At 39.9% G+C, this 15,258-nt stretch overlaps 1 protein-coding gene and 1 long non-coding RNA gene across 10 annotated transcripts in view; one reads left to right on the top strand and one right to left on the bottom strand.

Annotated features, from left to right (window-relative positions):
- LOC130290784 (uncharacterized) overlaps nucleotides 1-10,579 on the bottom strand; it is a 34,036-nt gene extending 23,457 nt beyond the window's left edge. The window contains exons 1-3 of the long non-coding RNA XR_008847697.1: nucleotides 10,416-10,579; nucleotides 9,913-10,058; nucleotides 9,724-9,821 (exon numbers count right to left, since the gene is read on the bottom strand). This is a non-coding gene — a long non-coding RNA (uncharacterized LOC130290784). The remainder of the gene's footprint in view (nucleotides 1-9,723; nucleotides 9,822-9,912; nucleotides 10,059-10,415) is intronic.
- Nucleotides 1-15,258, top strand: part of GUCY2F (guanylate cyclase 2F, retinal) — a 230,653-nt gene that overhangs the window by 82,311 nt on the left and 133,084 nt on the right. For all 9 annotated transcript variants that reach the window (XR_008847695.1, XM_056538849.1, XM_056538845.1 and 6 more), the window contains one exon: nucleotides 143-497. Coding sequence is in view for 8 of the 9 variants with exons in the window: in XM_056538849.1 (XP_056394824.1) it covers nucleotides 143-497 (355 nt within the window). In the remaining variant the exon portion in view is untranslated. The remainder of the gene's footprint in view (nucleotides 1-142; nucleotides 498-15,258) is intronic.

The raw sequence follows: 15,258 nt of genomic DNA on the forward strand, positions 1-15,258 counted from the left end.
CTATATGAGTTGTATGTAACAAATGTAACTTATAGCCAGGCTTGGTTTTTAAAATAGTTTTTGTCTGTATGTGTATTTCTTTGTTTACACATATCTATCTTCAAGGAATTAGTGATATTTTTTCTCATCTTTCATTATTTAGGTGTCTCCCTTATTTGGCACCATATACAATGCAATTTACTTTACTGCACATGCCATGAACAACAGCAGGAGGCACCAAAACTGGGTATCTGGGTCAAGTTTGGTCAAGTATTCAAAGAACATGCAGTTTTATGGGTTTAACCAGTGGATCAGGACAGATATGAATGGTAATGGATTTACCGACTACGTAATTCTGGACACAGATGTGAAAACCAGTGAACTGTACCGTACATATGTTGTTGATATGGAAACAGATATGGTTAGATACATGGGGAGGCATATTCACTTTCCAAATGGTGTCTCTCCAAAATCAGACTCTTATTGCTGGTTTGCAAATGGAAAAATCTGCACAGGAGGTGAGTAAATAGTTTTAATCTGAATAATGATATTGCTAAAAACAGTGTTTGATAATGAGATTTAAGTACAAGAGGTTTTCTGACACCAAAAGCTGGTTACAATGCCTCAGCAGAGAATAAAAACTCTTTATAAATGTCCAAATATAGGGCCAGGACCAGCCTGAACGTCAGCCTAGTGGGGAAAACATGGAAGGCACACAGGTCTAGGATCAGCAATAGTGTAATAAAGCTGGGGGCCAGCTGTGAGGTGATGGATGATTTAAAATCTTCCAGCTCGCCCACTCTAGCTTGAAGGCGGGAGACTTCCGCCTTGACTGACTTGAGGTCCCGTTTCCACGCGGACTTCAAATCAGTGGCCAAGGAATACATGTCGGCTTTAGTCGGCAGTAAGGCCAGGAGGGCTTGAAGTTCAGGGTGTCCTTTGAGGGTATCAACTGCCGCTTCTGGGGAGTGCAAGGTAGGTCCCATACTGTGTTGGGAAAAATGAAGTGGTGTCTCACCAACTGAAGGGGAATTTCGTGTCATGGAAGATTTGAGTGAGCACCGCAGTTCACTTTGGGAGTAATCAGAAGAAGAACAAGTGGAAGCACGTGATCTGTTGGCAGACAGTTTGGAAGGCGTTTTGAACAATTTTTTCATCGCCGGAGGACTCGCACCCCAATAGTTGAGAGTATCAGTGTCATCAGAAGAGTAGCTAGGGTCTTTGCCTAAGCTAGCTTCGGCTACTTCCATCTTAGTAGCCCAATCTAAGACGTTTCTTGGCGGTGGGCCAGGCACCTGAGGAGGAGCAGGAGGCAGAGCAGAGGTTAATCGCAGATCACATCCTTCAGGTGGAATAAGGTGGCGTACAGACTCCAGGTGACAAGCTGTGGCAGGTACAGAGGTAAGCAGGAGAGGTGTTGCTGTGGATCCCTGTACATGAAGGGAGCTTGGAGAGGTGCCTTTTACATGTGGAGAACCACCCATTAAGACAGAGGGGGGTTGTGGCATGGAAGATGGAGGCTGCATTTTAGAGCCCTGTAGTGGGGGAAAGTCCTCCTGGGTCCAGTGTGGATGAAGGGGGCGCACTGGAGAGGCATCCGATTCTGTGGCCACCTCAAGGCTGACAGGGGCTGTAGCTGCAGGCAGCGAGGAGTGCTGCGGTGGCGGAGGAGGCAGCTGGAGAGCAGCAGGAGCGGGGCCCTTCTATGTGTCCTTATACAGAAAGTTTGAGAACAGAAATACTTCCAAATCAGATGGTATGCTTTAAGTGTACCTATTACTTAAAAAAACATTTTTTTTAACCTGTTTTAGAGAAATGTAAAATGTTTTGACCGATCAATCTAGAACGAGCTGGGAGAGAAGTGTGTGTCAAAGTGTTTCTCTTCCTGCTCTCTGTGCTGGTGACTGAGACAATCCTATAGACTTATATTGTAAGTTTGTCTTGGTCATGTGGCAAAGAGTTTGGAGAAATACGCTTATTGCTATTTTCTCCCGGCTTGTTCTATTGATCTGTTGAAGTCTGAACACAGACCATTTAAAACTTTTCTCTACCACATGTTTAAGGTTTTATTTTTAGGTGACAGTGCCCATTTATATAAGCTTTTTAAAACATTCATTATTCATTTTTTTAGCACAACATTCTGAATTGCATACATCTCAAATGTATTGTTCCTGCTACCACCCCCCCCCCCCCAGGAGTAGCAAAAATAAATTTAAATCCCATATCCATACATATGTTGCTCACACAATTATCTCCATACAGCATAGTATGTATTCATTTTATATTTTTGTTTGCATATTGTTTTTTTATATATTGTTTTTTTTTCATTATGAAATATTCCCATCACTTTACTGAGGGAATTTCAAGTTCATTTCTGAGTTATATTCTTTGTGGTTCAAAAAGTTGCATTTACTACTGCTCTTTTCTTTTGACAACCACCTAATTTAAGTGGATCTGTAACTTAAATGACATAGTACTGGGTGTTGACCACTATGGCTGCAACACCAATGCCCATAGGAGGAGCCCAGTAGGCCAGCTCCAAGACTAAGTTGTTCATGCCACCCCACAGACACAGCGCCACAGTAACAATGGCCACCTTATTCTTGCGCTCCTCTATTTCCAAAAGCGTACCTTTAACTTGAGATGTGAACTTTTCAATTGTATTTAGTAAAATGTTCTTTTTGAACAAATTAAACTCTACCTGTAATAGTTTTAAAATTCTCATCTTTCATTTTAGCCTGTCAGTTTTATTACCCACTACACTGCTCTCTTCTTGCCAGCTAGTAAACCATTTTAATCGCTTTAGACATTCATAATTTAAAGTATTCCACAATGGTGTGTTGGTGTAATTTAAAAAAATGTACACAACTGTGATCAAACTGTACATCCCCATACGTTTCTTTAACCCCCATCATATTCAGTATGCAGTTTGATAAATCCCTTTAAATTATAATTGTAAATTCAACATTTTTACAAAGTTATGATTTAGGACAATTCCTGGATATATAATTGAACCGAATGCTTTATTTCTTCTGATAAGTAATAATAATATTAATAATAATAATAATAACACTAATGCTAATATTCTTTATGTTCCCTAAGGAAGTTCTATTAATACAATTTTTAATTTAGAGACTTTACCTTTTCTTATAAATTCCCCAATTATCAATCTTAACCCCTTAAGGACCCGGGGTTTTTACATTTTTGCACTTACATTTTTTCCTCCTTACCTTTAAAAAATCATAACTCTTTCAATTTTGCTCCTGAAAATCCATATGATGGCTTATTTTTTGCCACCACTCGAGATAGGATATAGGGGAACACCGGGGGTTTGAGTCACTTCACCATCTTCATCTTATCACTCTCCTGATGACAGTGATGGGAGAAACGCGTTGAGAGTTTTGACTGTTGACATAATTTTGGATAGCTAGGTGTATAAGTATGCAATTTATGTATCGCTACCTATTTCCTTTTAAATGCATCTAATTTTGAGGATATATTAGTCATATATGCATTGACGTTTATCTGACTTATACCGGGGGCATACATAATTGACATCACAGCACTTACACTGTTGTCTCCAACTTGCTTGTGTTGTATCTTGCATGATTAGTGTTTTGCGCAGTGTCTGTTGCATGGCTAACCACTTTATCTGAAATATGCGGTTGTAATCTATCTACTGTCCGTTTTGTTGCCTTACGCTTTATGCATACAGTGCTGATGTGTATCTGTTGCACGTGCGTCTATGTGCATATATGTGTTGTATCCATATGTCATGCATATTGTGCTCATCTGTATTTGTTGCACCCGCATATATGTGCATACATGTGCTTTATTTCATCATCTAATATCCATTTTTGATTAACTCACACTATTTGTAGATATATCTATTTATATCATTTAGGGCTTCATCTAAATATTTATACACCACCACCAGTATAAATTCTTCCCATCTTCCCTCATTCATCTTCATCTAACTGTGTACTTATCACACATAGTTTGAGGGTTTTTGCCCGGGTAAAGAGGTAGCCTGTTCTTTAGTCAGTGAGTTAGTTAGTTTGTAGGGTGAGGATAGCCGAGATTAGGAGGTTCCAGCGTGGGACCGATCTTCTTAGGGCGATAATTCCGCCTAGGCTCAGGGCCTGTAATAGGGACTAGTTTAGGGAGTAATAAGCTCCCAGCCCCGGCTGTCCCTCCCCGTACCCCTCCCTGTGTCATCGGGGGATAGGGTTTGTTATATACATTAGTTGTATACTTGTTGCTACATCTGCTTATCTTTGATCTATTTTGACTAATTTTGAAATTTGAACCCTGGAGTGGTCGATGTGATCTGTGTTATATGCTTTATCGGACACATCTTGATCTATTGTGGTGGATTATCATCCGTTTGTATTAAGCATCATCATTTTTTGTGTATTATTATCTTTGTGTACTATCATTTTGATTTAGTGGTACCCTTGTTTTATGGGCTTGTAATAAAAGTTAGATTTTAATTGGTCTATATTTCTATGATTGGGGCCACCAATTCTACTTTGTAATGACATCAGTCATTTTACCCAAAAATCTACGGCGAAGCGGAGAAAAAAATCATTGTGCGACAAAATTGAAGAAAAAACACCATTTTGTAATTTTGGGGGCTTCCGTTTCTACACAGTACATTTTTCGGTTAAAATCACATCTTATCTTTATTCTGTAGGTCCACACGATTAAAATGATACCCTACTTATATAGGTTTGATTTTGTTGTACTTCTGAAAAAAATCATAACTACATGCAGGAAAATTTATACTTTTAAAATTGTCATCTCCTGACCCCTATAACTTTTTTATTTTTCCGCGTATGGGGCGGTATGAGGGCTAATTTTTTGTACCGTGATATGAAGTTTTTAGCAGTACCATTTTTGTATTGATTGGACTTATTGATATTCTTTCATGATATAAAAAGTGACCAAAAATATGCAATTTTGGACTTTGGAATTTTTTGCCGCGTACACCATTGACCATGCGGACAATAATTTGGACATTTCCGCACACAGCGATACCACATATGTTTAATTTTATTTTTATTTACACTGTTTTTTGTTTTTTTAAATGGGAAAACGGGGGTGATTCAAACTTTTATTAGGGAAGGGGTTAAATGATCTTTATTAACTTTTTTTTTCACTTTTCTTGCAATGTTATAGCTCCCATAGGGTGCTATAACACTGCACACACTGATCTTTTACATTGATCGATGGTTTCTCATAGGAAACCATTGATCGATGATTCTGCCACTTGACTGATCATGCCTGGATCTCAGGCACTGAGCAGCCATTCAGCGATCGGACACCAGGAGGCAGGTAAGGGGACCCTCCTCCTGTCCTACAGCTGTTCGTGTTGCCGCAATTTCACCGCGCCGATCCCGAACAGCCCCCTGAGCTAACCGTCATTAGTTTAGTTTCACTTTAGACGTGGCGATCAAGTTTGGTGCCGCGTCTAAAGGGTTAATAGCTATTAGCCACAGGTCCCGGCTGTTGTTAGAGGCTGGGCCCGATCTGCTATGACACGGGGCCACGCCGTGGCTCCGCGTTATAGAACGAGAGTGGACTCATGACGTACCAGTATGTCATAGGTCCTTAAGAGGTTAAAGGGGTTATCGAGGAAAAAACTTTTTTTTTAGATATCAACTGGCTCCAGAAAGTTAAACAGATTTGTAAATTACTTCTATTAAAAAATCTTAATCCTTTCAGTACTTATGAGCTTCTGAAGTTAAGGTTGTTCTTTTCTGTCTAAGTGCTCTCTGATGACACGTGTCTCGGGAACCGCCCAGTTTAGAAGCAAATCCCCATAGGAAACCTCTTCTAAACTGGGTGTTTCCCGAGACACGTGTCATCAGAGAGCACTTAGACAGAAAAGAACAACCTTAACTTCAGAAGCTCATAAGTACTGAAAGGATTAAGATTTTTTAATAGAAGTAATTTACAAATCTGTTTAACTTTCTGGAGCCAGTTGATGTATTTAAAAAAAAGTTCTTTTCCTGGAATACCCCTGTAACCCCTGACCAAGCCCATTTTCACCTTAAGGCCAGGCCAATTTTATTTTTGCGTTTTCGTTTTTTCCTCCTCGCCTTCTAAAATCCATAACTCTTTTATATTTCCATCTACAGACCCAGATAAGGGCTTGTTTTTTGCGTGACCAATTGTACTTTGTAATGAAACCTCTCATTTTACCATAAAATGTATGGCGAAGCCAAAAAAGCATTTTTTAGGAAGGAAATTTAAATGAAAACCCACATTTTGCACATTTTGGAGGGGTTTGTTTTCACACTGTACAATTTATGGTAAAATTGATATGTGTTCTTTATTCTGTGGGTCAATATGATTAAAATGATACCCATGGCTAGATACTTTTATATTTTTGTACCGCTTAAAAAAAATCTAAAACTTTTTGTACAAAACCAGTAATCTAAAATCGCCCTATTTTGACCACCTATAACTTTTTCATTTTTCCGTATATAGGGTGATATGAGGGCTCATTTCTTGCACCGTCATTTGCACTTTTTTTAGATACCACATTTGCATATATAAAACTTTTAGATAATTTTTTCTTAATTTTTTGAATAAAATGTGACAAAAAAGCAGCATTTTTTTTTTTTACATCCACGCTATTCACCGTACGGGATCATTAACATTATATTTTGATAGTTCGGACATTTACGCACATGGCGGTACCATATATGTTTATTTTTGAAAAAAATTACGCTTTTTGGGGATAAAATGGGAAAAACGGACAATTTTCATTTTTATTGGTTGAGGGGATTTTTCACTTTTTTTTACTTTTTATTTTTACATTTTTCAACTAGTTTTTTTACACTTTTTATGTCCCTAGAGGGGACTATCTATAGCAATCCTTTGATTGCTAATAGAGATGAGCGAACTTACAGTAAATTCGATTCGTCACAAACTTTTCGGCTCGGCAGTTGATGACTTTTCCTGCATAAATGAGTTCAGCTTTCAGGTGCTCCCGTGGGCTGGAAAAGGTGGATACAGTCCTAGGAGACTCTTTCCTAGGACTGTATCCACCTTTTCCAGCCCACCGGAGCACCGGAAAGCTGAACTAATTTATGCAGGAAAAGTCAGCAACCGCCGAGCTGAGAAGTTCGTGACAAATCGAATTTACTGTAAGTTCGCTCATCTCTAATTGCTAATACTGTGCAGTGTTATGCATAGGACATAGCACTGCTCAGTATTATCGGTGATCTTCTGCTCTGGTCTGCTCGATCGCAGACCAGAGCAGAAGACGTCGGGAGACGGCCGGAGCCAGGTGAGGGGACCTCCGGCCGCCAAGCTGGATGACCGGATTGCTGCGGCAGCGCTGCGGGCGATCCGATCATCCAATCAAAGTACCGCAATGCCGCAGATGAGGTGATCAAGGCATCTGAGGTGTTAATGGCGGACATCCGCGCGATCACGGATGTCGGCCATCACGGGTGGGTCCCCGGCTGCTGCTAGCAGCCGGAACCTGCCTTGTAGGACGCGGGCATCCTTCCGATGCTTGCGCTCATACACAGGACGTAAATGTACGTCTTGGTGCGGGAAGTCCCGCCAAACCAGGACGTACATTTACGTCCGTGGTCGTTAAGGGGTTTAGGTGTATTCACATGTGCAGTATCCGGCACATATTTGATGCACAGGATTTGAAGCTCCCGAGGTTCAATCAATAGTTTACATTGAAATCTGGAGCTTCAAGTGTGAATAGACCCTAAATACTGTAAGTGGGTATAGACCCTAAGGGTGCGTTCCCACACGGCGTATTTTGCTGCGTATTTGCTGCGTATTTGGTGCTGGGTATTTTCCTACCCATTGACTTCAACAGGGAAAATAAAATACGCAGCAGCAAATACGCAGCAAATACGCCGTGTGGGAATGTACCCTAATGGTACAGAATAAACACTTCTACATATTATATGATACATTTTGATTTACATATAAAATTTCAGGAGAACATATTATTGTAAATAAATTTATCATAGCTATGATAGTATTTTTTCTCTACAAATTTTCTATTGAAAAGCAATAGTATTCATTGCAAATTCAGATTCTGACATTTAAAGGAATATTTTGCTTGGATTTTTTTTTCTTATCAGAGCCAAATACTGAAACATGTTTTCAGTTTCTATTTCCTGATTGTAATTTTTTTATTGAACTTTTTGTACACTACAGTGATCCCCTGACATACGATGCTGCTGTGTGTCTGGGCCTTCGCAAAAACGGCTATGTGACAGAGCTGACTGCTTCAGTTCTGCCTCCGTTCTGCCTCTGGTAACTACCTGTGTCCTGCAGGCCTCCACGACATGTGAGTGACGTCCTGCCAGGAACTAAGATGGCCTCCCATGCGCCCCCTTCTGCTTCATGTGACATTGGCCCCGCCCACATTCCCCTTCTTTCAAAATATCGAGAGGAGGGGAGAGTGGGCAGAGATCCACCAGTGCACGCGCCCCCTCCTGCACACACAGCCCGGGACCCCCTATCCGGCTCACACAGCCCGGGACCCCCTTGTGGGACCCCCCTCCTGCACACACAGCCTGGGACTCCCCAGCTTTGACATGGTGACACCACCATGCATGGACATGACTGGCTGGACTTCTTTCTATGAGTTCCATCCTGAATAAGGTAAACTCCTACTTCCCCTGCCCTTCCCCCAGAGCCGATCCCCCTGGAGAGAGTGTGGCAAAGTGAACCCACCCTATGCTGATCACCACTTGCAAAACTACAACTCCCAGCATGCGAAGACAGTCAATGACTGTACAGGCATGCTGAGAGTTGTAGTTATGCAACAGCTGGAGGCCCCTGGTTTGTTAAACACTAAACATGCAATGGTTCCGGGGCTCCAGAACCAATTACCTGTTTTCCATAGCATTATGGTCTCAACATATGATGGTCCACTGTATTAGAGTACTGGGCATACATTGTGACCTTTTATAGAAGTAATTTTACAGGGAGAGGGAGGTTGAGCTGTGAGTTTTATCTATTGACTTCTCTATATACTGGTGTCCCCTTTCACTATAATGCTCTAGACATCACTTTCCAGTAACCTTCTCCTTTATCACAGACAAAACAGGAAGTTTCAGCTTAATATTAGACCTAATGGCCAGACTAAAAACTGCAAGATTTCAGGACTATTTTAAAATATAGATAGTAAAATTGAAAAAATTTGAAAAGATTTAAAAAATAAAATAAAAATTGTTTTAACAAAATAAAAAACTCATAATTTAAGAACGCTAACATTGTTAAAGTGTAATTGTCATTTTACACCTTAGGGACCAAGGGCATACTGGTACGCCATTGGTCTTTGGTGCTTAAGGACCAAGGGCGGTCCTGTTACCGGTGTTTGAAGCATGCTCAAAAGTTTTACACATTTTACTCAAGTTTGTAGATTTTTTTTAAAGAAATTTATTGTGTAATTTAATGCCTTTTATTGCCTAGGTTTAAGCTATGTAGGTATTCATTTTAGTCCTTTATATTTGTTACCTGAAGTAGATGTAAAGCACATAGCATCTGTATCCTTATTTGACAGTAGGTGCTCCCAGTTGTCCTGAAGTTTAGCAGTGGCATACAAATGCTTTAACATTTTGCCTCACATTGGTAAATACAGTAGTACCGATCTACTGCAGGTTGATATTCAACAGTACACTGCTGTACATTATATTTCATAATTTGTGTTCAGTATCCAATATCCAGTAATAGAAAATAGATATGTCTACTCACCTCTGGAGAATTTGTACCTGGGTATCATGCAGTTAATATTTCTGGGAACCTATTATTTTCACGTATTACTCTATCCTCACTTGAATCATGCAATCATTCTAGAATACAAGAGTGATGGATCAAGCTAAAGAATACTGTCACCGAACTGATTTCATAAGAAGTGGATTGATTGAATGTGTATTCACTTACTAGGGAGCATTGTGTGCTCGTAACTGGATAAGGTTATTGTTCATATGTAATGTTCAGTCATCCTACTGTCAATCTTCTTTGAAAATGTAGCTTTGTAATATACAGTCATGAGAAAAAAAGTACACCCTCTTTGAGTTCTATATTTTCTTACATGTAAGGATATAATAGAAACACAATTTAGTCTTTGGAAGGTCTTTAAATTAGGTAAATACAACCTGAGAATACCAACAATACACAGAAGATTCCACAGTGTCATTAACTGAGAGGCCAAATTGAGAAGCAGTGTGTGAAAAATTAAGAACACCCTTACTGCTTATATAGAAATTAAGAGGGTACTTAGCAGCCATGTGCTGATAATCAAATGCCCTTGATTTATTGATTATCAGCAAGTATGACCACCTCTATAAAAGCAGATGTTTTGGCAGTTTGCTAGTCTGAAACATTCAGCCATGTGCCAAGGAGAAGACAATAGCAGTGATCTTAGAAAATTAACTGTTGCTAACCATCAATCTGGGAAGGTTTGTAAGGCCATTTCCAAACAATTTGAAATGATTATTTGCAGGTGGCATCTTTAATCATTTTTTGGGTCCTATGGTGTTTTACTGAAGAGAGATATTTTATCTCTGGTATAGTGGTCATATTATGGTGCACATTACTTGCATTAGTGGTGCACTAGACACCTCTCATGGACATAGGGGGAGATTTATCAAATCCTGTGCAAAGGAAAAGTTGCCAGTTACCCATAGCAACCAATCAGATTGCTTCTTTCATTTTGCAGAGGCCTTGTTAAAAATGAAAGATTCGAGCTCATTGGTTGCTATGGGCAACTGGGCAACTTTTGCTCTGGACAGGTTTTGATAAATCTCCCCCATAGGGAACATTTAATTGTTACAGATGTATGGCAGACTATCCTCTATTATGTATGTTTTCATACGTCCTATGTTTATTCTCTAGTTTATATCAGACGAGGTAAATGTGTTGAAGTTCCTAATAATCAATGAACTGGTGAATATTTTTTGAGCTAGTTTTGTACTTTTGAAATCAGGTGTGCAGTTGTGTCAACCTACTTTACTTTGATCTGATGGATTAGTGTTCCAGGATACTTGACACTGATGCTATATGTTTTTATGTTGATCTTTTGTCCTTTTTTTGTTGATTGGTAATTTATCACTGGGTGTTGATGCAACCCTGATGATGGACCGTTTTGCTTTATATTTTTATCAGTATGTACTTCTGGTTGTGTACATTTCTTTATCCTTCTTTCCCTCTCCTGACATCCCCTTTAGATTCCCCAGTATAACTAGGGGCATTGTTTAGGTAAGTATTCTTCAAGGTGGGGTCTCCCTTATCAGGATAAGTGTTCCAATTAAGTAGGGACTTTTGGGCTAGGCTGCTGTATAGTAGGGATAGGCCCTAAGTTTAATATCTTTATCTATATTATCCTTACCACACCAGACCTGGGAACAACAATATCAGCTAGGCCCATACCAGACCCTAGTTGACACAGCTATCATTATCCCCATTTCTATTTTCTATGTATACTATTTATTGTAGTTATGTTCTATATTGTGGTTAGTGTCTTTAAGAGGATAGAATAAAAGTTAAGTTTTATTATGTAATGCTATTACTTTTCGCTGCTACTTGCGATATAATCACTCGGTCAGTACTCAATTTGTATACAAAGATTAAACATTAATAGAACACAGTATTACATTTTTTAACAGCTGATTTTTATACCTATTTTACTGCTATTGTTTTTATTTTACACTGTGTGAACATGGCCTTATTTAACATCCCTTGTTATATTTGGAGGTGGCTGTGAGCTAAAAAGGCTAGGAATCTCTGTGCTAAAAATGCAATAGCTGTTATGCAGATTTTCCAGAAATAGATTTACCATAAGGCTAGGTTCAGACTATGGAATTTCCGCCTGCAATTTTGCTTTGAAATTGCGGGCGGAAATTCCGCTTTCTAAAATGTATAGTGTGGTGAATGATTTTCCGTTCACAAATTCACACTTCGGAATTTGTGCACGGACAATCCGCTTGGAAATTTCCGTCTGAAGAAAGGCGGTGCTCTTTCTTCAGGCGGAAATCCGCGCGAACACATTGCAGTCTATTGGAGACTGCAGTGTCCGCACAGTCCTAGCACCGACTGATTCAGTCAGCACCGGCCGCACTCGGAGTCTCCTGGCGGAAATTTTCTGCCCGCAGATTCCGTAGTCTGAACCTAGCCTAAGGCTGCAGGGATACCATTGACTAAATTTACACAATGCACAAAAAGAACCAAATTCAGCTTTGAAAAGTATTATCCATTTGTCTCTCTTCCATAAATGTTGAACAAACGGTAAAGCGATTAATATGTCAAAATCCATCCTATATAAAAATTACCAAATTTACAACTCCAGCACTTCCATTTTTGGCGCCCCAACTGCAGTTGTGTTACTTAAAGGGAATGTTTCATCAGAAAATGACCTATTGTTTATATAGATTTTTATGTTCAAAATATTTTTAAAGATTTTTAATGTTTTCTTTTTCTAATTTTTCTATCTATATCAAGCTCATAAGAGTTTTTCTGCCTTCTTCTGGAACTTGATGGACTAATGGTATTTTTGTCAACCTTAATGGGGTACTCCACCCTAGACATCTTATCCCCTATCCAAAGGATAGGGGATAAGATGTCTGATCGTGGGGGTCCTGCTGCTGGAGACCCCCGAAATCTCTCCTGCAGCACCCAGAGTCATCACTGCATGGAGCTAAGTTTGCTCTGTGAGTGATGACTCCCGATACGGGGGCTGGAGTATCGTGACGTCACGGCTCCACCCCCTCGTGATGTCACACTCCGCCCCCTCAATGCAAATCTATGGGAGGGGGCTTGACGGCAGCGGGACCCCCGCGATCCTTTAGATAGGGGATGAAATGTCTAGGGTGGAGTACCCCTTTAAGAACTATGTAACTACAGGGTGGGCCATTTATATGGATACACCTTAATAAAATGGGAATGGTTGGTGATATTAACTTCCTGTTTGTGGCACATTAGTATATGTAAGGAGAAACTTTTCAAGATGGGTGGTGACCATGGCAGCCATTTTGAAGTTGGCCATTTTGAATACAATTTTTGTTTTTTAATAGGAAGAGGGTCATGTGATGCATCAAACTTATTGGGAATTTCACAAGAAAAACAATGATGTGCTTGATTTTAACGTAACTTTATTCTTTCATGAGTTATTTACAAGTTTCTGACCACCTATAAAATGTGTTCAATGTGCTGCCCATTGTGTTGGATTGTCAATGCAACCCTCTTCTCCCACTCTTCACACACTGATAGCAACACCGCAGGAGAAATGCTAGCACAGGCTTCCAGTATCCGTAGTTTCAGGTACTGCAGAATGCGCAAAACAAAAATTGGACCAGGACCCTCAGTTTACGCAGAAGATTTTGTTCAGTGAAATTCCCAATAAGTTTTGATGTGTCACATGACCCTCTTCCTATTAAAAAAACAAAAGTTGGATTCAAAATGGCCGACTTCAAAATGGCCGCCATAGTCACCACCCATCTTGAAAAGCTTCCCCCCTCACATACACTAATGTGCCACAAACAGGAAGTTAATATCACCAACCATTCCCATTTTATTAAGGTGTATCCATATAAATGACCCACCCTGTATATCAGGTTTTTCCAACTAGTGTGCCTCCAGCTGTAAACTGGAAACACTGGTAAGAACCACTGATCTGTATTATAAATCTTGCAATTGTGCATCTGGCCACAAGCCGAGAACTAAGCTAAGATTTCTTTTTCTGATTGTGATGATAAGGAGGAGACAGCTGGCAAGTGATCTGTACAGAATTACAGCGAAAGGTGACACCAGTATATAGCTGAGACAATAGTAGCTCAGCCTCCTTCTCCTGTAGAATAACCTCTGCACAAGTCACAGGGCATGCTTACAAGCCTGTTACATGGGACCTGCTATACAGCTTATCTCTAAACAGCCCAGGCATGATCACTGCCCCATAATAATTCCATAGAAAAATGTAACTTGTTTTAGTATCTGGCTCTAATTAGTAAAACAAAAAGTCTAGGTGACACATTCACTTTAACCCCTTAAGGACCAGGCGTTTTTCGTTTTTGCACTTTCGTTTTTTCCTCCTTACCTTTAAAAAATCATAACTCTTTCAATTTTGCACCTAAAAATCTGTATTATGGCGTATTTTTTGCACCACCAATTCTACTTTGTAATGACATCAGTCATTTTACCCAAAAATCTACGGCGAAACGGAAAAAAAATCATTGTGCGACAAAACTTTTGGGGGCTTCCGTTTCTACGTAGTACATTTTTCATTAAAAATGACACCTTTTCTTTATTATCTAGGTCCATTCGGTTAAAATGATATCCTACTTGTATAGGCTTGATTTTGTATTACTACTGAAAAAAAATCATAAATACATGCAGGAAAATTTATACATTTAAAATTGTCATATTCTGAGCCCTATAACTTTTTTATTTTTCCATGTTCAGGGGGCTCTGAGGGCTCATTTTTTGCGCCGTGATCTGAAGTTTTTGTCGGTACCATTTTTGCCTTGACGGGACTTTTTGATCGCTTTTTATTCATCTTTTCATGATATAAAAAGTGACCAAAAATACGCTATTTTGGACTTTGGAATTTTTTTTGCGCGTACGCCATTGAACGTGCGGTTTAAAAAGCGACATTTCCGCACACGGCGATACCACATGTTTATTTTTATTTACACAGTTTTTTTTTTATTCTTGGAAATGCCAGGTGATTCAAACTTTTATTAGGGGAAGGGATCATTGAAAGACTTAATGATTTTTTTACACTTTTCTTATGCCATATTATAGCCCCCAGGGGGGGGCTATAACATTGCATGTACTGATCTTTACCACTGATTGATGCATCTCCATAAGAATGCATCAATCAGTGTTTTCGGCGATTGAATGCTCAAGCCTGGATCTCAGGCTTAAAGCATTCATTCGGCGATCGGACTGCAGGAAGGAATGTAAGAGACCTTCCTCCTGAAGTACAGCTGTTCGGGATGCCGCGATTATACCGCGGTGATCCCGAACAGCTCCCTGAGCTAACTTGCACATTTTACTTTTAGCCGCACGGCTCAACTTTGAGCGCGTGGCTAAAGGTTTAATAGGGCGATCAGTGCCGCACGCTATTAGCGGGATGGGTCCCGGCTTCACTATGACGCCGGGCCTGCCATGATATGATGCGGGGTTACCGTGTAACCCCGCGTTATATCACGGGAGCGGGACTAGGGGCGAAAGTTTACGCCCTTGGTCCTTAACAGGTTAAATAGCCACTGTCATTTAGAAAAACTTTCATAT

Source organism: Hyla sarda, chromosome 9, assembly GCF_029499605.1.
Source record: "Hyla sarda isolate aHylSar1 chromosome 9, aHylSar1.hap1, whole genome shotgun sequence".
Lineage (NCBI taxonomy): Eukaryota > Metazoa > Chordata > Amphibia > Anura > Hylidae > Hyla > Hyla sarda.